General features: G+C 49.3%; 1 protein-coding gene across 11 annotated transcripts in view; it reads right to left on the bottom strand.

The window, feature by feature from the left end:
- The window catches only part of LOC112652356 (bifunctional phosphoribosylaminoimidazole carboxylase/phosphoribosylaminoimidazole succinocarboxamide synthetase), a 388,335-nt gene that overhangs the window by 118,326 nt on the left and 245,978 nt on the right, over positions 1-24,031 (bottom strand). For 7 of the 11 annotated variants that reach the window (XM_035708216.2, XM_049093243.1, XM_049093242.1 and 4 more), the window contains 5 exons: positions 19,681-19,816; positions 12,339-12,503; positions 9,654-9,722; positions 7,209-7,391; positions 3,784-6,586 (listed from right to left, as the gene is read on the bottom strand). In XM_035708216.2, coding sequence (XP_035564109.2) covers positions 3,784-6,586; positions 7,209-7,391; positions 9,654-9,722; positions 12,339-12,503; positions 19,681-19,800 — 3,340 coding nt within the window. In that variant the 5' untranslated portion in view covers positions 19,801-19,816. Of the gene's footprint in view, positions 1-3,783; positions 6,587-7,208; positions 7,392-9,653; positions 9,723-12,338; positions 12,504-17,748; positions 17,771-19,680; positions 19,817-24,031 lie in introns of those variants that run through there. The other 4 variants (XM_049093245.1, XM_049093248.1, XM_049093249.1 and 1 more) reach the window with 4 other exon arrangements.

Below are 24,031 nucleotides of genomic sequence, written 5' to 3'. Positions count from 1 at the left end.
TATTTTCTCTTACGGTTTTCTTAACATTTTTTCTCTAGCTTACTTTAAGAATACAGTATAATACATATAAATATGTAAAATATGAGTTAATCCACTGTTTACATTATCAGTAAGGCTATCAGTCAATTGTAGGCTAAGAGTTTAGTTTTTGGGGAGTCAAAGGTTATACAAGGATTTAAGACTGTGCAGGAAGTTGGCGCCCCTAACCCTCACAATGTTTAAGGGTCAACTGTATTCACCACATGCAAGCATTAAGCTTAACCGAGAAGCTTTAGATACATGGGAACTAAAGTTTTGTTTGTTTGTTTGTCTTTTACTCCAGGGCAATGTGACACCTGTGTGTAAAATACCTGAAAAATCAAATTGCCAAGATCAAAATGATTTCTATTTAAAGCTATTATGTGAAAGGAATCCTACACTAAACATTCCATCTGAAGGTCATTAAAACAGCTGGCCAGTTTCCAGACAATTTTGAACTGTGTTTTATCACAGAGTCAAAATACCTTTAAAGTATGATTGCCTGTTTTTTTTTTTTTTTTTTTTAATTTAAAAGGGTAAATCAGGGGATCCCTGGGTGGCTCAGCCGTTTGGCTCCTGCCTTTGGCCCAGGGCATGATCCTGGAGTCCCAGGATCGAGTCCTGCATCAGGCTCCGGCACGGAGCCTGTTTCTCCCTCTACCGGTGTCTCTGCCTCTCTCTCTCTATCATAAATAAATAAATCTTTAAAAAAAAATAAAAAAAGACAACGGTAAATCACTAGCCCAATTTTAGTTTCCTTAGAACGGTGGCTTGAATAGCATATTTTAGAGTTATGACCAGACTTTAAAAAGGCTGTAACACAATACATGTAAAGGCCTAACAAGTCTGGTTTGTACCTGGGGATCAACAAATAAAAAACCTTTTAGGATGGTAAAATGGGGATCCTGTCTGAACTTCAGCCCGGGTTACCCAAAGGCCTTCAACAAATAATGACTCGACTCTCACATCCTAAAATAAAGTTCTAGATCACCTACTTGGGACTGGCTCAGAGAGCTACCACAAGGTCACAGAAAAATCAGAGTTGAGGTGGAAGAAGCAGGGGTAAAACATTTATTTAAACCTATTCTCTCTCATTCTAAACTCAGTGGACAAGGGGAACCAGAGCCCATTCAGATTCTCTCCCCTTCAGGTTCTGGGGACAAGAGCTGGCCTTTCCAGGGCTTCAGCCACTGCTGCCGCAGGTAAGTACTTGGACAAAGGGCTGCCTTAAGGAGGTAGGAATTTCAGAATGAGATGACCTCTAGAGGACAAACGGGGATTACCACTGTTATTTTAATTCCCACTGTGGGTGGATTCAGAGTCAAAGCCCTCCCAGTGGCTCAGCCTATGGACTGGACCTCACCAGCCTCGGCTTTGGGGTTTGGAATCTCTTTCTAAAGCAGTGGTCCCTGGGTGGCTCAGAGGGTTAAGGGTCTGCCTTTGACTCAGGTCATTATCCTGGAGTCCAGGGGTCGAGCCCCCCCATATGGGGCTCCCAGGTTAGCAGGGGATCCCTGCTCCTTACCCAGCTTGTGCTCACTCATGGTTTCTCTCTCAACAAAAATAGAGTCCTTAAAAAATAAATAAATAAAGCAGTGGTCCACCAAAAAAAGAGGGGAGTATGTGCAAGGCAATTCAGGGGCTAAAGGAAGAAAAAGTTAGAATTTCTGATATATCTGTAAATCTGAAAAGAAAAATTGAAATCAAGCTTTTCTAATATTTAATATTTAGATTGGCACTGACATCCTCACTCAGCCTAAATACCAGAAGGCCATACAGAACGAACGTGTATTTACAGACCCCCGGGGGAAGTTGGAAGCACCAAGCGCAGCGAGGCAGGAGGACTAGGCAGGAGGACACCAAGCGCTGTCCTCAGTGTGTGCTTGCGGCCCACGGCGAGGCTACTAAGAACACAAACAGAAGAACTAGCGGAGCTGACAAGCTCTTTGCCTGTCACTTTATGAAGGCGGCTGGTCGGAGGAGGACTTGGCCAAGGAAAAGAAAAGGTAGCACCGTGATTTGCAACATAGACTTATGTCCACCCCTGTTTCAGGGACCTTTGCCCTAAATGTATATGGTGCTGTGGGGGCTTTAGCTAATGACGGCACCACCGGTACACACTTCACAAATGAAACTGGAGACCCAGGCTTAACATTTTTCTGCTGATGGGGGTGTTCGGTCAGACGCATTGGTCAGCCTGGCCTCGAATGAGGTGGGAAAATGCCAGCGGTCTCTGGCAACACCAACAGGGCCTATGGACCTCGCTCTCACGCTTCTTTTCTAACAAAGACCAATTCAATCAGCAGAGCCTGACAGCCCAGAATCTAGATACTTGGAGAGAAGACAGTAACGGTTTTTGGTAGAAAATTTTAATAATCAAAGGGACTTCTCTAAGAGTAAGAAGCACAACAGAGTTATTTCTTTGGAGAGAAGCTAAGGAGAGGGATGGAGTCCCCCAGACTGAAGGACTTTGACGAGACAATAAAATCTAATGACAAACACTAATGTTAAGACTAAAAATTGGGCTCCAGTTCAAGATGGCAACATAGAAGTTTCCTGAACTCCTCTCCTCCCATGGACACACCCAATATACAGCTACACAGCAACAAATCCCTTTAAAATAAATCCAAAAGCTAGCCCAGCAATTCCTACACGCTGGGTGAAAGAGGAAAACCCCATGTGGAAGGGGCTGAGGAGGCTGAGGCACAAGCTCACCATAAACCCACCCTCCTGTGCAGCAACCCACAACTGGGAAGCAGGGAACTCACAAGTCCTGGCTCCTCCTTGAGGAACAAAGGGTTTGGACTCCACATCTGGTGCCCCAACTTTTAAGGCTTCTACCTGACAGGCCCACAAAACGCCCAGCTCTGAGAGCCAATGGGGCTGGCGAGCATGAGCCCCACAAGGTGACAGGGAACTAAGGGGCGGCTCTTACCGGGTCTGCGGGACTCCCCTCGGCTACCCCAGCACAGACCCGAGCACGGACGGACGTAAAAACGAAAATGCAAACAAAAGGTTGAAAGTGGGCTCATCAGCAGGACCGACGGAAATGAGGGAGAAAGGGTCTGGAAACTGCTGGTCGACACGCGGTCCGTCTGAGGCGTGGTTAAAAAGGACGGCGGACCTTCCTTCTGCGAGGCAAGTAACCAAGCCGGCGCTGCTGGGGAAGCAGCTCCGGCCTCCGCAGGAAGCTTCCTAAACGGTTAACCCAGAGAGGCCTGCGGGCTTCCTAAAACACCTCGGGAAGAATTTCTCTGAGGAATGCAACTTCCTGGACTAGGACCCAACTTTACCTCCGACTCTACAAAACAGGAAAGAAAAAGCAATAGATGAAGATTCTCAAGGGCCCCGAAGCCAACGCAGGTGACCACAGCCCTGACCGCGGCCCGGCTGGAGACGCCGGAGGGGCAGCGGCAGCGAGGCCCGCGCCAGCTCCTCGGTAGGAGGCCTCGCGCCGCAAGCTGCCGGCACCGGGAGGCACGTGCGGAGCATTTTGCACAAAACCCAGCCGAAGCCAATCATCCACCTGGAAGCTCCTCAGGCCGATGCACCTTGGTGCCACTACGGCCCCGAGACGAGCCCAGCCTCCCGTGCGTCCCTGCTCGGGCCCGGGACTGCGGGCAAGCGCGTGCACGGGGGCCGCATTCCACGTTCCGGGTCACCCGGCAGCGCGGCGGTCCGTGCGGCACCTGAACTTGCCACCCGGGGCACAGCGGGCGCAGCGGGCGCGCCGGGCAGGCGAGGCGGTCCGTGTCCCCCACGTACCTTTCCTCGCGGCCTCGGGGGTCTGGGGAGGCTTCTCGGGCCGCGCGGGCTTCCTCTCGGGGTCCGCCGCTTCCTCGTCGGCCCGCCGGGGCGCCTTCCTCCTCTCGGCGGGCGGCGGCGACGGCGGCCAGGGGGCGCTGCTCTCCCGAGCCTCCCTGCCCGGCTCGGCGGCCTCGGGCTCCGGCCTCCCCGGCCGGCGCGCCAGCAGCTCCACCAGGTAGGGCCGGCTGAGCTTGGCGAGCGGGGAGGACGGGGGCGTCTGGCCGGCCGGCTTGGGCGCCAGGGCGGGCTTGGGCGCCGCGGGCCCCCTGCTGGCCGGCCGGTCGGCAGGGTCCTTCCAGGCTGCGGGCGGCGCCGGGCCGGGCGTGGGGGCCGCGCCCGCCGTCTCCTCTCCCGGCGCGCTGCCCGCCGGCGGCCCGCCCTCCGCACTGTCCCCGGTGCTGCTGTGCCTTTTCTTCTTCTTCTGTTCGGTCTGTTGGTCGCAGTGGAAGCGCAAGGAGTAGTTGGTCCTTCGCAATTTTATTCCAAAGGGCGAGGCCTTCTCCTCCTGGCCAGGCGCCGCGGGGTCCGGCCTGCCCCCGGCCCCGGTGGGCTCCCCGTCCGGCGCGGCGCCGGCCTCCGCGGGGGCCCCCGCTTTCTGCGGCGGGTACGGAGGGCTCGGAACCAGGAAGGACGGGAGGTCTTTGGCAAATTTGCATCCCTCCGTGGCGTCGGGCTCGGGCCCGTCTGCGCCCCGGGGGCGCTCGCCAGTAGCCGGGGGCTGCGGCCCCGACGCGTCCCCGGGCCACGGCGCGGGCCGCCTCCTACCGCCCTCGGCCTCCGCGTTCCGTCGGGAGGTCTCGGCGCCGCCGTCGGAGAATTTCTGCCAAGCGGGCTTAATGGAGAACTTGGCGTTCAGCGGCGGCGTCTTCCGGAGGCTCCCGCGGGAATCCCACCGGGCCCGGGGCGGCGGCTCCTCCGCCGGCCGGCACGGGCCCCCGTCGCCGCGCCGCTCAGTCTCGGCGCCCCTCAGGATTCGGGACCGGATGGACGCCCACTCGGCCAGCGCGGCCCCTGCGGCCGCGGACTCCGGGGCGCGGGCCTTCCCGCTGCCCGCCCGCGGCTCGGCGGCTCGGGGCGGCTGCTCCGGGCCGGGGCCATCCGCGCGCCTCTTCTCTTCCGACAAGCCCAGGAGAGACTTGCACGCCGTGTCCTTGATCTGGCTCAGGTTGACGGCCGGGCCGCACAGCTGCGCTCCGGTGACCAGGATGGCCGTGTGGGGGACGCTGAGGGAGGAGGGCAGGGCGGGGGGCGCTGGGCTGGGCCTGGGGGTCCCGGGCTCGTGGGCAGCAGGGGCGGGCCCCGCCTCTTTCACGGGCGTCACCGGGCTCAAATTGACTTTGGGGAAGAGAATCTGTTTCCCTCCCGACGACACCTGGAAGGTGTAGGGCCTGGGCATGGTCTGCCGCTCATCCACCTCCTGCCAGCGCAGTTCCTCCACCTTCCGGTCGGTCTCCGGCGCGGCAGCTTCCTTCTTCCCCCCGGGGGCCGGCGTCTCTTCCACGGGCGCCTCCGGCTTCTGCGGAGGCTGCGGGCCGCTTTCGGGTCTCATGCCCTGCGGTGCCCGACGGCCGTGCCCCGGAAGACCCCCGCGCTGCGCCTGCTGCTCCCCGGACGGCTCGGCCTCCCGGCTCTGCTTCTCGCAAACCCTTGATTCCTCAGAGTTTTCTCCTTGCTTCTCGAGCTTCAGGTGCTCGCGTTTCCCGGGCTTCTCTGCAGAGTCCACGTGCAGCGCGCTCCTCGAGCCCCTCAGCTCCTCCGGCTGCGGCCGCTTCTCCTCGTGCCCTCGGGCGGCCTCCGCTTCCGGCCGCCGGGGCACCTCCACCTCCTCCCGCTTTCCCAGCTCCGCCCTTCTCTCTGCCGCCGCCACCGCCGCCGTGGCCGCCTCCTCCTCCTCCTCCTCCTCCCGCCGCTGCTCCTCCCTTTCCCTCTGCTCCTCCTCCAGCCGCCGCTGCTCCTCTTCCAAAAGCAGCTGCTCCTCCCTTTGCCGCTGTTCCTCGTCCCGCCTCCGTTGCTCCTCTTCCAGCCTCTGCTGCTCCTCACGCCGCCGCTGCTCCTCCTCCTCCCTTCGCCGCTGCTCCTCTTCCAGCCTCTGCTGCTCCTCCCTCTGCCAATGCTCCTCTTCCAGCCTACGCTGCTCCTCCCTTTGCCGCTGCTCCTCTTCCAGCCTCTGCTGCTCCTCCCTTTGCCGCTGCTCCAACTCCTGCTGCTGCTTCTCGGCTTCCTGCCTCTGCTGCTCCTCCAGCTCCTCCTGCCTCCTGAGCTCCTTCAACTCTCTTTGCTCTTCTAACTGCCGCTGCCTCTCAGCCTCCTGCCCTCTCCACACCGCCTGTTCTTGGGCCTCCAGGTGCCTTCCTTCCTCTTGCTCTCTCCACTCTTGGCCTTGGCCACCTTGCTCTTTGAGTCTCTGCTTCTCCTCTTTGCCCTGCCCCTCTTCTGCCTCCAGCTGTAGTTCTGTCTCCTCTCCCTCCCTGTCCTCTCCTTCCTCCTCCAAGAGCTCTTGTCTTCTATTCTCTTCCCAAAGCCTCCTCTCCAGGGCCTGGAGTCTCTGCTCTTCCAGACGTCTCCTCTCTGCTGCCTCGGCCTTTTGCCGTTTGCACTTGGCCTCAAGTTCTAGCCAGTATTCTTCTTGGCATCTCTTTTCTTCTTCGGACTCCAGCAGCTCTGGTTCCTCTTCGTGCCAAATTGGCTTGTCTTCTCCAGAGTGTCCGTTCTGGTCGAGGGACAGCTGACGTGGAAGGCCACCTTGTTCATTTGGTCGATCCTAATGTTGGTAAGGAAAAAAGAATTAGCCTTTGCCTTTGGCACAGGCAACCACTTCCCACCCTATCACAATGTCGGTGGCCCTCTTCATCTCAAAAGAAGGGGCCGCTGTTCCTAAGTATAGAGCTAGGTAAACCCAGGCCAGCACACCAGGAGTAATTGCAAGGGTGGAGGAAAACACATCACCTTCGTGTTTACTCAGTAGCCCCTTTATTGGTCATTCTCACATTCCTTTTGCTCAGTACAAATGAATCGTAGGAAAACCAATAGCCCAGCATTAGAACGATGAGGAAATAAAGTCCACCCTTGTCACACTGAAGAACCTTTGGCTAAGCCATAGCAGGAGAGCTGGGTCACCTTTCTGTGGCAAACCAAGTACAAAGTGTTCAAGAGGCCCTCAAAGGGCAGCCTCTCATTCTGAGGTCCACCAGCCCCCAGGCAGACAGCATGTTAGAAGGGGCGATGGAAAGGAAATGGGCCTGCTGGCCCTTGTTCACTGCAACACACCAGGTCCCTGATGGGAGAGACCTAGGTCCTTCTACTGGCCCCTCCCAGCACCACCTCCTTTGGCAAAAAAGCAAGCAAGGGCATCTGCCCGGTCAGCCTGGAAGGGCTCTACATACCCTGGCAAGTCGCCTGTGCTTCTTTGACACCCTCTGGTTTTTTGGCTTAACGGACAATTTGTGCTTGGCAGCACTGTTGTCCAGGCGAGCGATGGCCAGGGGGATGGCATCTAGGTTGACACTTTCGATGGTTCCAGCAGAAGAGAAGTGCCTTTTTGGCCGAGACGGTTTAACTGGAGCCACCTGTATGGAGATTAAACCACACAGCCCAGATCAGAACAATGTGTGAGGAATCCCAGAGCGGCAGCACTTGCTAGAGACTGCACCTTGCCTGGCCCGGCCCAGGGACCACTTCAAGCAAACAGGGCTCACTGGGACAGCGAAGTGAGCACTGCTTTGGGAATTTTTATTTTTATTTTTTATTTTATTTTTTTTGCTTTGGGAATTAAAAGAAGACTCTGACTTTTTATTTGGCCAGTGACATTTGCATTAACTCATAAAGGTTATATAACCTTTCAGGGACTAATTTTCCTGCTCTGAATAATACGTGGGGAAGGTTAGATTAGATGGGGTGGTTGACAAAACTTAGCCAGGGGGCCCAATCCTGCCCACAGCCTATTTTGGTAAATAAACTTTTGCCAGCACACAGCCATACCCATGGTCCGTTGTCTTCTGTTGCTTTTGTGCTACAAAGGAAGAGGCAGGAGAGTAGCCTGGTTGGACTTTATGGCCACAAAGCCTAAAATAAGACATAGTTTGCTGAGCCCTGGATTAGCTCATCTCTATGTTGAGGACTCTATCATCTAAGACACGGCATCAGACACCTGCAAACGTCCCTCAGCTTCTACCTTAGCCCTTTGAGTCAGGGAACGTGTCTTTTTCATCTTTTCATTCTCCTTTATGCCCAAGTAGCAAATCTCATTTGGCAAGTGCTCAATAAATATTTTTTGGAGGAATGAAAGAACAACAACAAAGTATATCTATCATCTATACCTAGGCCATGAAATTGCTACCCACAAAAATGTTCTAGCACAAAACTGCTACCCACAAAAATGTTCTAGCACAATCACTCCAAAGCCACAGAGCCCTGAGTCGAGTGCCCCAAGCAACTGAAAGGGGGAGGCCCCCAGGTGGAAAAAGGGCGGGCAGAAACGTGCCGCACAGGGGCAAGGGCAGTCCCTCACAGGATGAACTGCAGCACCGTAATGCAGATGCGCAGCCTCAACAAACTGTACATATTTAGAGAGGTCAGAGAGACCACAGCTCAGCCTGCACCCAGAGGGCACCCCTGTAACTACTGAGCATTCCCGGGCAGGCAGCCAGGTGAGGGCTCCCAGCTCCACCCGCCTGCGTGCGGCAGGGGGCACTCACGGCCCTGGCTGCGCTGCCCGCAGCTCCCTGGCGCGGGGGCAGCCCTGGCGAGGCCAGGGTTCATGTGCTGGCACTCATGCTATACATGCAGACCCAGTGGGGCTTAGCTGACAGCTTTGCTTTTTAAAATTACCTTCCATATTTATGCAGAAGATAAAGGACCAAGCCAGGTCCAAGGCCAAATGGATGCTCAGTAAATAAACTTACAATAAGCAGCACAGAAGTAAGGCAAAATAATCCCAGCCTTTGGGCTCCTAGCTTTTATTTATTTATTGTTATCTTTATAAAAGGTATCATATTCTGAACTCCTGTTGAAAAGAGATGAATCAAACATTTATTTCCATCCCCTATTAGATGCATGAATAAAAGACGTTAGAGCCCAATGTGATAGACTAGGGGCACAGAGAAGGATCTGAAGCTGAGATTTAAATGCAAAGCTTCGTTTCTGGTTTATTCCAGCTGGGCTGCTTCACTCTCTGGATGGTGGCACGGTCTTGAGCCATCCGCCCTTCAAAAGATTCTGGGACCTACTCTGCTCACTGTACCAGACCCTGGGGGTATGCCTGGACCCCTGTGCAAGTGGAGACTGCTCATGGCAGTTGACTGGCCTCTACAGGAGAGGGGCACACAGGCCCCCCAGAGTTTCCTGGACACCTGCAGGCCCAGGCCCCAGTTTCAACAGAACATAGAATAGTTAAAAAGCAAAAATACACACAAGTAGAGACATGCCAAGGTCTTTTTTCTTTTCTTTTTTTAAATCTCTAAATAGAAGGAGACTCTTTTCCTTACAGACCTGTGTACCTCCAGGTGTTCTGCAAAGTCTTTTTCAATGGCTGAACAGTGTCCTGAAGTACCCGGCACATTTAGGAAAATGACCAGCGTCTCTGTGCTCAAATATGCACGTGTTGGGAGGGGGCTGTTTTTCAGGGCAGGGGTCAGTCCCAGCAGGTGCACTGCTTTGGAAACAGATGCTCTAACCTCTACCACTGGTTCCGTTCTGAAGGGATTTAAGGTAAGGGGTGAAGGCAGCATTTATGATTGGAAAAATGAGACAGCAGATTGAATAAAGGGGGGGGGGGGCGGAAATGGAAGTTGAAATAAAGAAACTAAATACATAAGTTCAAATCCTATTACCTTCTCTTCCATCTCACTTCTGGTGCCAGGCAGATTCAGAGGACTCCGAGAACTTGGCGTATCACTGGGCTGGAACAGGAAAGAGAGCACTCGAGTCAAACGCCGGAACAGTGGGTTCTGGGCAGACAACCAGACACCGCCGCGGGTGGAAAAGGCTGCAGCTGGCTTCAGGGAGTCGGCAGGAGGCATGGTGGGGACCTTGCTAATGTCCAGACAAGGACTCCTGAGGCACAGAGTGTACACTTTCTTCTTTTCCTGGTTCGGCACACTTCCATCCAGGCAGTCTCTAAGCTCAGTCTTTGATGTGTTTCCCCACCTCTCAGAGACGCCAGGTGCCACCCCCTAGCCACCCCACCTGGGAAGCAGGAGGGTGTCGCACTCGGCCTGCAACCTCCGAGGTTTGGCTGTGCTCGCTGCCTTCCACCCCCTTTGCCTGCTGGACCTCCCCACTCTATGCCAGACCTCTTCTCTGTGAGAAGAAAAGGACCTAGCGATGCTGTGTGCAAACGACTGGGCTGAGAAGGTGGATGACCAGAGGAGAAAAAGACCTCAGGATAGGAGGAAGAAGAGAAAGGCTGAAGATCCCAGCCCAGCTGCTCACCTGCCCCAGGAATGCCCACACCCCACACCACATCACCTGCACCTTTCTGATGGCCCACCATACCTTCTACTGTGCATGGCCAAGATCTGCAAACAGCTGTTATCGTCCCTCCCAGAGCAATAGTGTCAGCTTGTCCTATCTCAGCCTGTTTTCTGCACCACACTTAGAAGCATCTTTAGAAAACACAAATCAGGGATGCCTGGGTGGCTCAGTTGGTTGGGCATCGACTCTTGGTTTCAGCTCAAGTCAATGATCTCACGGTGGTGGGACTGAGCCCAGAGTCAGGCTCGGCATTGAGCTGAGTGTGGAGACTGCTTGGGATTCTCTCTCTCTTCTCCCTCTGTCCCTCCCCCATTGCTCATGCTCTCTTTCCCCCAAAAAAAATTAAGAAAAAAAAAAAAAAAAGAAAATACAAGTTAGATTATGTCAGCATCCTGCTTAATATACTCAGAGGCTTCTGTTATTCTCAGAATAGAATTCACCCTTTTCCTGTGGTCTATACAATCTGGCCTCTATGTCTCGCTATATCCTCCCTTTGCCCCCTCCAGGGTCGGGCCAGCCACACCGACCTGATTTCTTTTGGGACACCGTCAGCCGTCAGCCCCATCTTTGGGCCTCTGTACTTGCTCTTCCCTCCACCTGGAACACAGCCCCCACCTCCAGGTCACTCTGGCTGCTGACCTTATCTAAAGAACAACCCCTGGCCCACCTTGTTACTCACTTTTCCATCGCTCTGTTTTACTTTCTGTGCATTTTTCTTGATCCAGAGTTATTATATATATTACATTTATTATATAAATAAGTTATTGTATTTATCTCTGTTGACTTGCCATGTGACTAATCTGACTCACCTCTGTAATACCCGCAGCTGGGGTAGCGCCTCCTTCTCCCTCAGGCCACAGTCCCTGGCACTTATGAGCTCCTCAGTAACAGTGAGGACATTGCTCAGTCCTTGGGAAATCTCTGCATTAAGGCTGGTGGCTGTTGCTGCCGCCTAGCACTGCAGAGGCTGGACCTAGTGGAGGGATGGGCCCCATCCTACTTTACCCACCACACCGCCCACCACCCACATGTCTGGGAACCAGGAGTCTTCGGGCCGGACAGAGGTGGGCAACAGTGGGGAACGGCCTGCTCTTTCCTTCCTCACTTTGCTTTGCAAATCACTTCTCTTTGTTACTGCCCTTATGACCTATTAGCTGGCCATAAGCATGACTTCTTGGGGCACATCCATTTTAATAACATCCAGCGTAATTTCAGGTGCCTTGGCAGGCAGAGTACCGAAGATGCTTTCTGTTGAGACTGGAAGATTCTGTGCCTCACCTAGAGAGCTCCCTGCTCCAGCTGCTGGCGAGGCCTTCCCTCCTTCCCCACTAGATGCCTGAGGATATCCCTTCTGCTGCTGGAAGGACTCTCATTCTGGGATATGCTCACGGGGTTTCTTTCCAAGTATCAAGACTGAATTCAGATAGGACAATGCTGGACGAATGTGACTTTCTTCCCTCATTAAGTAGACTTCAAGCTGGCCTGTTTGATCATTCTGTCTCCCTAAGCACCTACTTCTTTCTTTTCTCATTTCCCTTTAAATGACTCCACTTTGACAAGTAATTACTCCGTGCTACTAAGTAAGCACTAACTAAGTCCTGGGGAGACAGAGATGTGTAAGATCCAGTTTGTGCTCAAGGAAGTCAACATTTAGAGACAGAGGGAGAACAATTACGCAGATGTGGAGAGTACGGATGTGTAAGAAGCACGGAGTTGGTGCAATGAAGGTACAGAGGAGATAGCACGGCTGGGGGGTAAGGCTGGGTAAGGCTTCCCAGGAGAGGTGGGCCACCCTGAGTCTTGAGGAAGTGGCAGATGCTGTGAGGAGTGAATGCCAAGGGCATGTTTCCACTTCCCCAGGCCCAGCCGCCTCTCCCAGTGGCGACTGACCAGGAAGTGCCCTCCGGCCCAGGGCCACTCATCAGAGAAGCTTCTCTCACATATTCCCTGCACTGCGCCCCAAAAGCTATTGGATGCCCCTGTCCACTACCCGACATCCTCCCCTCCCTTAGCAATCAAGTCATTTCCTGGAGGAGCCTTACTTTGTTCTCGGTGTCTGAGAGAATGATATCCTCCTGAGTCACAATTTCCATGGGACTGGTCAGGAACAGATCCTCTTCTAAGCTAGCCTCACCACTGTCTGCCTTCTTCATGGGAATGGCATTGGGTGGTGGCTGCCCAAACTTGATGTTTTTGCTCAACTGTCGCTGGAGACAGACAAAAGAAAGATGTTCTGAAGCAGTGAAGCAGTTCATAACAAGTGCAACCAGATGCCCCAGCATATCTAGTAGGCACTGAGGCATGTTCTGTGCACCTTTCTAGACTAAATACCATGCCAGTAAGCCACGATGCAGTCCTGTAATAAGTGAATTTGTTGTCCTGTTTCCTTTCTTTTCCTTTCCCACCTTCAAGCCATGAGCTTTTTCATCCAGCCACCTCTTTCATGGAAATGCCAACATTATCCAGGGGGTAGAGAGTCCATATTTCTGAACCAAAAGTTGGGATACACATTATGACAAAAATGTTCTGATTAACCTATACATTTATTCATAAAAAAGTCTTCAAAGTATAAACATTGTATAGAAAATAGTCACATGAAATGTAGGAACCACTGGAGGAAATGTTTTGGAGACATTCTCCTTGAATATGCGTTAGCCACCTTCCTCACCAGCCCCTAGCTTGAATACCATGTTCCAGTCCCAGTGGGCACCAAGGTGAGGGAAGCCCCAGGGCTGGCAAGTCTTTCCGTGATCAATGCAGAAATCACGGAAGGCACAGGAATAATTTTGTCCTGCCACAGGGGCTTCTTTTTGCCTTGCTGCAGCTAGGCGCTGTGAACTGTGGGACAGAAGGGACCACGGGGAAGGGACAGAGAGTAGGCAGAAGGGAAGGGCCACGAAGGGATTTGTTATAGGCGGCAGGTAGCGAGAAGGGTGTGTGTGGGGGGATGGAAACAGGGTAGAAATTAGAAGAGAAGTAGTGTTTAGAATTCGAGAAAAGCCAGATTAGAAAAGAAATATATTCTCTGAAGAAGAAAAAATATATATAAATATTAAAGAAAGGGCAAAATATTTAATGGGCTGTGGCAGAGAAAATGAACAACATTCAGAAAGAAAAAAGGCTATGCCGTGGCCACCTGCAAGACCACTGAATTAAATCTGTAGAAGCTCCTGCTTTCATCGGCAGCAGGGTTTCTCAACCTCAGCACTACTGACACTTTAGGCCAGATAATTTTTTGTCGTGGGGAGATGTCCTGAGCATTGTAAAATGTTTACAGCACCCTCGCCTCTAGGCACTAGATGCCAGTAGCAATTCCTTCCCCATCGAGACAACCAAAAATGTCTCTGTAAGTTGCCCAATATCCACTGTGGGGATAAAACTGCTTGTGGCTAAGAGCTACTGCTCTAGATCTAGGTACTTGAGCTGCATAGTCTTTTTATGCCCATAGAGCTGCAAAGAGCCTTAGCAATCACATAGTCCAACACCCTCATTTTATTAAAAATGTCAGAGGTTAGTGGTGAGAGGTGACTGGCTCAAGCTTATGGAAAGAATGAGTGGCCACAAAGTGATTTGAATCCAGGTCTCCTAAAACCATCTCAGTGTTATTTGCATTGCATTCCACAAGTTCTCACAAATTTGACATTGTGCTTCTTTCTTCTTTTAGGGGCAGAAATAAAGAGATGATGTGGCAATTTTAATACCTTGCCGAAGTTCCCTGGCAGGGGAATCCTTTGAGGGAAATGCCCCTTCTGAACTCAAGGGTACTAAATCCACCCACCTGTGCCCAGCTCCCTCTCAGCCTTGCATGGCAGACGGTGAGACTGCAGAGACATGGAAGAGATGAGCCCAAGACTCCCCTCCCCGCACCCCAGGGCACCCCCCAGCATGCCAAGTCAGGAGCACAGAAAGACAGAGGACTTGTATTTGATCTGCTATTCAGCCTGAGCCTGGCTCCCCTGGTGCCACAGGGGAGGAACACACATCCAAAGCCCCGAGTTCAGCCAGTGAAGTACAGCCTGAGCAGCCTGAAAGGGCTTCTGGGAAGAGAAGGCTGCAAAAGGGTGTCTTCTCAAAACGAGTTTAGCAGGAAGCGGCAGTTAGTATCTACGCTATGCAGATCAATAAGCAGGCACGGTTAGAGCAGCCGATGGAGATAGACAAGAGGACATGGTGTAACAAAGTCACAAGCCCAGCTCACTCTGCTGACCTGTGGGAGAGGAACAGGGACCTGGGCAGAAGAGGTGGCATGGTTGGTTCCTGTGTCCTAGTGAAAGCCCTAGCAGGTCCCTCGGAGACTCCCAGCCCAGCCTTTGGTTTACCAGTTATCCCTGCTCTGGGAGTACTGGCCAAGAGCTAGAGAGTGTTCTAAATCCCTGTAGACGGAGACTCCGTTGTCAGCGGCTACCCTCTCTCAGTGCTCCTGAACCACTAAGATGAGGGTATTTCTTCTAGTTATCACAGAATATTCTTTAACGAGCTTCCAAGGAGAACCTGGCCTAACACTCTAATGCCATTCGGTTAGGACTTTTTGCCACCATCACACACAAAAAAAGAATGAATATGCTAATATTTTTCTTCTTTAGGGCACTTTTTAGAATACTGATGTTGCTCCCCCCCTGATGCTTAAGAGACAAACAAGCATATGACACGATGTAATCGCAGTCTAAGTGGAAATAAGCTCCAAGGTGGGATGGGTGTCGTGGTGAGCAGTGGAAGAGCTACGAGACAATGGCAGGAGGAAATGGAGGGAATAAGAACAGGAGAAATAAGGCACACGGGATGGAGCAGGGAAGTGGAGAGGGTGGCGCTGAGAACTGAAGCAGAGAATGAAATCAAAGAGGCGGGATGAGAGAAGGGTGCAGGGGCAGAGGCTGAGCAGGGAGGAGGGTGCAGGGGTGTGGCCATGGGCCTGGCGGCAGGTGTGACAGCTGAGGGTGGAGAGAAAGGGAGGGAAGAAGAGGTGGCGGGAGGGAATGAGAACGTGTGCATATCAAAGGGATGATTTATGTCACAGAGATGTTCATCCTGGCAAAAGAAACACAATGCTGTTGCCTTTGAGAATAACAATGTGCGTTTCTGTAAAGCCGCTGATTTAAAATCCCTCTAGAAAAAATAAATTCAGGCTAGTGGCTGTGAGCTGAGGGGAATGGAGGAGGGGAGGACCCTGGTCATCACAGAAACGCTGGCTGCTTTCGGGGATCGGGCTGCAGCCTCTCTGTCCAGACAAAGGACTGTCTTCCTAGACACACCTGCAGCTGTCAGGGATGAGACTGCAGAAGTACACCAGGGTTAGGACTTAGGGTTCAAGGCTATGGTGACTGATCCTCAGGTTGTCAAGGCCGAGGCTCCTGCACCTGCATGTTTTCCCTCACCTGTGGTTCCTGCTCCAAATGCTTCCTTCAGCTGACTCAAAAGAGACAGGGTTGTCAAGACACTGTGTGATTTACTGACAATTAAAAGGTGACTCCTGAAACCCATTTGGCAATCTCGGGTGTCATGTTACTTAAATAGAGGGATCAGTGTGACTTTCTTTTGTGACTTTCATTCTGCCCGCATTCAGGCATTGTCATGATATTAGGAATCACTGAAAACCAGATGGTTCAGAGGGAGCTTACCCTCGTCAACTAGGACCACTCCCTCCCTTCCACCTACTACCCGGGGGCTCTTCGGATACACTGCACTTACAGCCAGAGAGGAGGGGAGAACGCTGTGCCTACGCTGACCGTCAGTGCTGCCTGTGGCTGTGAATGGGGTTACTGTTGGGACTGGAATGTGAGCTAAAAGGGACTATATTTTATTCATTCAAATTGGGCCATTTTGTTGTAATATGGAATGCCAGAGAATGATGTTATAGGAATGCACATCCATATTTATGAGTCTTTTTTCCTATGGTGTGGGAATTCCAAGCACATCATATTCTGCAGCTCTCACGCTGCCAGTATTTAGGTTCCCCCAGATTTTTCACAGACCATGTCTGTGAGAACAAAGCAGAGGAAAAATAAAGTTGCTGTCTTCTGAGTCAACTACAGATATGCCCACAGTTAAAATGAATTTTTAAAGAGAGGCGGAAGAAAAAGCATGTAGATTTAAAGACATCTGCTCTATGCAGAAGTGGCTAAGAGCGGGTATTTCTTCTCTGTGTCCTTGACAGCTGCAGGAGGTGTCAAAAATCCTCAAATATATGAGACTTTGGCATTTTTAAGTGAGATCCAGCTCAGCAGGAGCCAGGGGCTACTGAAAATGGAGGCTTTCCCTCCTGAGCTGAATAATCCATGGACTAACAGAGTTAGCTCTTCCTGACAAGGGTGTGGCATAATTCTAAGTATCACCTGCAGGCTTGGACCGTGATGTTCCCGCCTGAGTGTCATCATCAGTTGTTACACAACTGGGTCTGACCTGAAATAAGTAGGCACCTCCCTGACCCCTCACCTGGGCAGCTGTAAGGAACCTCAAGGTCACTGAGGTCCAAGTGCACAGAAGCGTGAAGCTCACCAAACTGCTCTGTGCTATGGCAAGTGAGGAGTGATTCCATATAGATGGCAGACTTTAAGAACTGGAGGTGGGCCAGGTCATCCATCATATTCATCCCCTTATTTTTCAGATGGGGACACTGAGGGTCAGGGAGGTATAAAGACTGCACTGGAAGCCACACGGCCAGGTGGTGGTGGGGGAACTGGCACAGATTTTTTATTTCACCCACTGGCCGTGAACAACTGATGGTTGTGTGTAGGGTCTTTGAAAGGGGCGCCACTGTTGGCTTTGTCCCTATAACTATCCTGTATATTAAAGTTTGTTCTCCCTACAAACATGTATTTTTTTAATACTCGGGGGGAAAAAAGAGAGTAATTTTTCTTGTAAAGGTTCAATCATCTGCCACAGAAATTTCGCCCAGTGATAGACTGACTTGATTTGGAAAAGTGTAGGCTTATTATTCATGCTGAATTTAGCCATCCTGCACTCAGAGAGGTTCCAGACCGCTGCAGTGCAAGGTATGGCTGGCGGGCTGGGCTGACCACGTGTGGACACTAGAGGGCAACCTTTCCCAACACAGTCAGTGCACTCACTGTTCTGGGGTTTTCCAAGGGCTGAGAAGTTTCTCAGACCAGAGGAAAATGGCCTCCCCCCACCCCATGGCATTATGATACAAATCTCATTTCAAAAAAATGTCTTAATAATAGTGGCTAATCAGCCTGCCAGGATGTCTACCATCAAATAGGTGTCCATTACTCCTCTCTGTTTTTAATAAACACACATACATAGACAAACACAATTTTGGACATAAAAAACATACATGCCTCTGACATAACTAAACACCCTCATTCCATGCTGGAGTCTACGAGGGGGTGGTCTTTTATGCTGCTTACTAAGCATCAATACCAGCATAACGTTGTCATGAAAAATGCAAAGCATTCATGCAAGTTAATAAAGTTAACTACTATTTCTATGACTTACCAGGAACATACTGCTTAGTCGACTGAAAAATAAAGCACAGTCTTTTGGGGGTGATACAGTTATATCTTAATGTCACTCCAAAAATCACACTTTCTATGATAACAGTCCCCGTTTCCCTCCTCAAAGAGTAAAGTCTCTTTATTTTTTTAAAAAATATAATGATGGAGCTGTAAGGAAGACTGTGAGTACACAGACAGAAGCAACATTAGGCAGACCTTGTATGAGTAGATATTGTCCAAAAGAGAGCACTCAGATTAGTTATTTACTCATATTTTTCTTGTTATTAATAGAATTGTTGCTTCAGGGAAGTTGGCTTACATCTTAATTGTGAGATCAGATTCTTTAAACTTGCGCCTTGCAGTGTTATTAGGAATAACTGACACATATTTTTACCGAGTTGCAACAGTGCAGAATTACATATTTTTTACAACTCCAAACCCACTTCCCAGAAAGGCAGTGGCATGCAGTGTGATGTTAGCACAGACATCATTTAAGACAACACACTATTATCTAATCTTTAAAAAACTCCTTGAAAGCCCTCATAAAATCCAGCTGTTTCATGGACTGAACTCTGGACGTCACTTCTCTTGGAAAGGGCGTATTATGAGCCAGGGCCTCAGAACTTAAGAAAAATGGTCCAGAAATCAAAAGACTTCAAGAAGGAAAGGTAAGGTGGGGAGGGGCCCAAGGTTTTCTGCGGCGATCACCACCCCTTCCTCTTCTCCAACCTATGAGAAGTGACAGCTTGCTTTTTCTTAGCAAGTTCTTAGCAAGAACTAAGAGCAGAGCCTGGGTAGGACATGCTGGAATCTGAAGGAAGGGCCGAGGTTAGCCCTGAAGGCAGGACGGTGGCCCTGGGTAGTGCTTGGCAGGAGGGCTGAAGATCCAGGCAAGTTCGGTCTGTTTCCAGGGTGTTTGCTATTTCCCCGCCTGCCATATGCTATATTCAGCTGAGTGTGTGCGGACATGTAACCAAACACAGGTCACAAAATGCATAGCTAATGCTCAGTAGAAACAAGAACATTTCAAGAAAATAGAAAATTTCCTTTGAGTATAATGCTTCATTGTATTGGCAGCTACTCAAGCCAGCTGTTCCTCCCCCCCTCATTCATTCATTTATACATTCGTTATTGTAGACTTAGAGACAGATGGAAACCAGCAAACCAGAGTCCCCCGTTCATAATTTGGATGGCCTCCAAGCCTTCCCATCTCGGAGAAGTGCTTGCTGAGGCACTTCTCTCGGGTGAGTGAATTCTACTAGGCTAGCAGGCAAACCTATGTGGTCGGATCCCAGGTGTACTTGCTCCTTTTGCTTTCCCTAGATTTCCCATTATCTCAGTCACATTTAGTGAATCATTATTTTATTATATTTTCATTATCAGGAGTTACCACCTGAGTCGATTTTATGGAGGACAACTGCCCGATTCTGCAGCAGGAGGGAGGTTTGGGAGCTTCCTGGCATTCCTCCAAGACAGGGTGGCTCAGGGGGAGCCAGATTTAAGAACATAGCAAATAATAGAGCATCCCTCCGTTCACCGTCCAAGTACGGATATGCGGCATGGCCTCTGCCAATAGTCAACCCCGTGCTCAGGGATTATGGGCAACATTTCATGGTTACTTTTCCAACTCTCCCCTACCCCCCAAATCCAGCAGCTTCTCTTGGGTACCTGCCCTCGTGATACGCAGTTAAAAATGAGGGAACAGGTTGACAGAAAAGGAGTGGGGCTGTTATATAGGCAGGTACGATGGTGACAAGGTTGACAGCAGGCTTCCAGCGAACAGAGGCAGAGTTGAGAAAGCAAACATCCTGACCAGAAGCTACCCATGGATCTCCGGATCCCTTACTCAAGGTCACTCTAGGGATTTCCCCACTTCCCGCCACAGCTGGGCCCCCTCCTACGGCTCTGACTTTCCAATCTCCAGCTGTCTTACCTGAAGAGTTTTGACTTTGCCCAGGATGTTGTCCTGTGACATTGCTTGAACTGTCTGCTCACTTTCTGCTCCCCCATCAGGGATAAAAATACTGTCATGGGAAAATGCCCGGGTTCCCATAGAATAGTTGAAGGACCTGGAATGCAAATCATGGGCTTCATTTTATTAGGATGATAATGTTTCTTTTGGCAATTCAGTTTCCTGTTCCTCCTGATTTAGGGGACTCCCCCCACAACCCCAGTCTCGTTCAGAAAGCACTTCCGGCACTGTGTCCTTTTTTGCTGGGGGTCAGCCAAATAGCTGGGCAGAAGAAAGGGTCTCCCAGAATAAAGCAGCATGTCGCCAGCACGATGTTTTAGAGCGGCTCAATGAGAGAACTCAGAGACAGCTACTGATCTGCAGAGGACCCAGTACACGGCGCCCGGCAGGAATTCTCACTGGAGAAGCCCAGGTCCTGATGTGCTGCCACTGTTGGTTTTTGCCCAGGAGGCCCTGTCAACCAGAGCTTTTTATGTAACATGCATATCTAGAAGTTAGAGGCCAGATTCTTTCAGATTACAATCAAATTGTTAGAAAGATACGTACATCTCAAACAAAGACTTGACAAAGATGAGAACTGCTGACAGGGCCTACAGGTATAGCGTCTCGGGCTGGACTCCTAAGAGACACGTGTGTTAGGGCAACTCTGATGAGCCTCGTGTGCAGTGAGCAGCTCATAAGGGGTAGGTACCCAACAACAAGCACTTTCCAGTTGAAGGGTTTACGTCCAGGAGTCTGGACTCCCGCCTGAAGGGGTGAACTGCAGGAGGGAAGAGGAAGCAGCGGAAACCAACCACTGCTTACTGCGTGGGGGACACTAACCGCTCTCTGGGAAGGAATCCATGCCAAGCCTCTCATGGGGCTGGGCAGCATCACACTCTGTAAGGCAAGGCAGGCGCATTTCCATGATCCAGGCACAGGGCCGACTCCCGGGGGTGAGAAAGCACTTCTCCCTCTCCCTTCCTTAAAAAGGGGTCCCACCTTGAGGTTTTACCAGTGACCATGTGCCAGCACTGGGGGAAAGGCGCTCCAGCTGGTGGTTCTAAACTGAGTTACAGACAAGCAGTGGGTGGGGTCCTAACCCAATCTAGATGGAGTGAGGAAGACTGAGTACCAAGGCCCATCTTCTCACTTGCCAAATTACAGGCAGCATGGTAAAAAAGCACATGCGGTTTAGAAACAAGACTTGGATACGAGCCTCCTGGCTGGAAGATCTTTGTCAATAATAGTAATAGCCACACCAACCCTCACCTCAGTGAAACACTGTGCCAAGAGGTTTTACTTTCATTATTTCGGCCCCAACCCTCGTTGCAGATGAAACTCAGGGGTAAATAACTCTATCTAAAGTCATCCAAAAAGTAGTAGTAAAATGAGAAAATGAATTCAGAGCTGCTGAGTACAATTTCTCACCAGACAGCTGAAGGGTTTTAAAGCAGTAGCATGTCTTAGAGTCTTCTCTTGTGAATGAAATAGGGTGTAGCTGGGCCAGCAGGAGGGGAAATGCCACGTGGGCTGGAATATGGGAGGATTCGAGATACTAACTGACTGGAAGAACTGGTAAGCTTTCAGCTACATAACACCAGATACTATACAGCAACTCATTTTATGAAATATGAGGCATTGTTTAGGAAATGAATATGAAAAGAATTAAATACATCATTATCTCCCTGTCTGCAGAGACTCTGTGACCTATGTTACAAAATGAACATCCAGGTTTACCCAAAAGAGGCTATAAAATAAATTTTCCATTTAAAGTTATGGAATAAAAAAAATAAAGTTATAGAATCAGATCTTTTAATATTCTGTCTAAACTTCTCTCTCAGACCCCTGGCTATGATTCAGATGCGAGAATTGCTAACTGACTGCATTTCTACACAGTGTTTTTACAAGTGGCTTATACACATACACATGCTTTCAAATACTCTTACAAACACATATATATACAAACCTAGTTTGAAGCTTAGTAAATGTTTACTTAATAAATGTTTACTATGGTTGTGTGGCCACATTACCCTGATGCTAGGCCAAGTCCCATTCCAGTTTCTAAGTCAACTTTGACTGAATCATGAACTTTATCTCCCTGGTCCCATTCTTTTTCCAGGTAGGTTGTGTTGCGTCAAATGTTGCTTGCTTAAACCACTATTTAATGTCTACCCATTCCCCACTTCCAGATGATTATACTGAAAAACAGAAAATGAACAGTAACAATAGCAATTGTAATAATTACGATAATAGTGGCAGTCACAATGGTAATATTAATACTGGCTAAATTTTATCAGACACTTGCTGTGTCTCTTGCATGTGTTAACCTCTTCAGTAAAATGTCATATTTCAACTTTATGTGGTAGGCACTATTATGAAGCCTATTTACAGAAGAGGTGATTAAGACTTGAAAACACTGGGTGACTTGCAATAAACTAAGTGACTGTATATATGTGGATCTGTCTCTGGCCTCGTCCCCATTGGTCTACTTGTCTATTTTTTACAGCAATAATCCCACACTGTCTTAATTACTACAGCTTTTTAACGAGTCTCGGTAAATAGTAGTTTAACCTCTCCATCTCTGATTTTTTTTGGGTCAAAATGGCTATTCTTATCTTAGCATTTCTGCATAAATTTACATACATACACACTTCAACACACTCCTAGAATTGCTTTTGTGATGATATTAGATCTACGGATAAGTTTTGGGATAACTAACATCTTCACAATATTTGATCTTATAATCCATGAATATCAGCCCTTCATTTGTTTAGATTCCACTTACTTTCTCTCAGTATTTTGTAGTTTTGTGTGTAGAGGTCTTATACATATTTTGATAGATTTATTCCCATATATTGATGTTTCTGAGAAGACTAAATGGTATAGCTTCAAATTTTTATTTTCTAATTGTTTATTGGTGGAATATTAAATTACAATTGTTCTTTACATATTGTTCTTAAAACTAGACTTAGCTAAATTTATTAATTATAATAATTTGATTATTTTGGATTTTCTATTTACACAATCAGGTTGCCTGTGACAAAAAGCAGTTTTCTTTACTTTAAATCCTTCTTTCCTTCTTTCTTCCCTCCCTCCCCCCCACCCTTTTTCTCTTTTCTTTTTTGTCACATAGCATTATCTAGGAACTTCATACAAAGTTGAAGAGAATTGTGATGGTGGACTTTGTTATGTTCTCAAACTAAGCAAAAATGCATTCAATATTTTACCATTAAGTTATGCTGTAACCTATAGTTTTTTTTTTCCTATAGTTTTTTTTTCCTATAGAGTTTTTATTTTATTTTTATTTTTTTTTTAAAGATTTTATTTATTTATTCATGATAGTCACACAGAGAGAGAGAGAGAGAGAGAGAGGGGCAGAGACACAGGCAGAGGGAGAAGCAGGCTCCATGCACCGGGAGCCCGACGTGGGATTCGATCCTGGGTCACCAGGATCGCGCCCTGGGCCAAAGGCAGGCGCCAAACCGCTGTGCCACCCAGGGATCCCTCCTATAGAGTTTTTAAAGGCTATATCACTGCTTCTGAAAAGACAGGCAATCTATCATCTTTTTTTTATAGTTGATATGAAGATTCTTCTCTCTGCATTGGTTTACAGCAGTTTTACACAAGCTAGTGTGAATTTCCTCTAATTTATCTAGTTGGAGATACATCATACTTCCTAAACCTGTTGCTTGGTGGCTTTCACCAGTTCTGGAAAATTCTCAGCCATTATTCCATCAAATATCACTTCTACCCCTTTTTTCATTTATTCCTCCTCTGATTCTCTGGTGTTAGAATGCCTCCCCATGAACCAGATGTCCTTATGCTGTTTTCCATATCTGTCAATTCTTTTTACTCAATATGAGTTAGTATGGATTTTTCTGCTGACCTAACCTTCAGCTCCTTAATTCTCTTTAGCTGAATCTAATCTGCTGTTAAAACTATCTATTGAGCGTTTACTTTCAGTAGTGTTTTTCCTATCTATAATTTCCATTTGATTCTTTTTAGTAGATTCCAGTTCTCTGGTAAAATTCTTTATCTTGCCAACTATTTTACTGACTGTATTAATCACAATTATTTAAATATCTGAAACTCCCAGTATTTTTATCATCTTTGGGTCTACTTCCATTATTTTTTCTCATAGTCTGTTTCTCAACTGCCTGTTAATTTTTTTTATTGAATTCTTTTTTTAAGATTTTATTTATTTATTCATGAGAGACACACACACACACAGAGAGAGAGAGAGAGAGAGGCAGAGACACAGGCAGAGGGAGAAGCAGGCTCCCTGCGGAGCCTGATGTGGGACTCGATCCCGGATACTGGGATCACACCC

The sequence above is a fragment of the Canis lupus genome, chromosome 13 (genome assembly GCF_003254725.2).
Source record: "Canis lupus dingo isolate Sandy chromosome 13, ASM325472v2, whole genome shotgun sequence".
In the NCBI taxonomy this organism is placed as follows: domain Eukaryota; kingdom Metazoa; phylum Chordata; class Mammalia; order Carnivora; family Canidae; genus Canis; species Canis lupus.
Note: the sequence above shows the minus strand (reverse complement) of the source record. Positions and strands in the feature narration are given on the sequence as shown.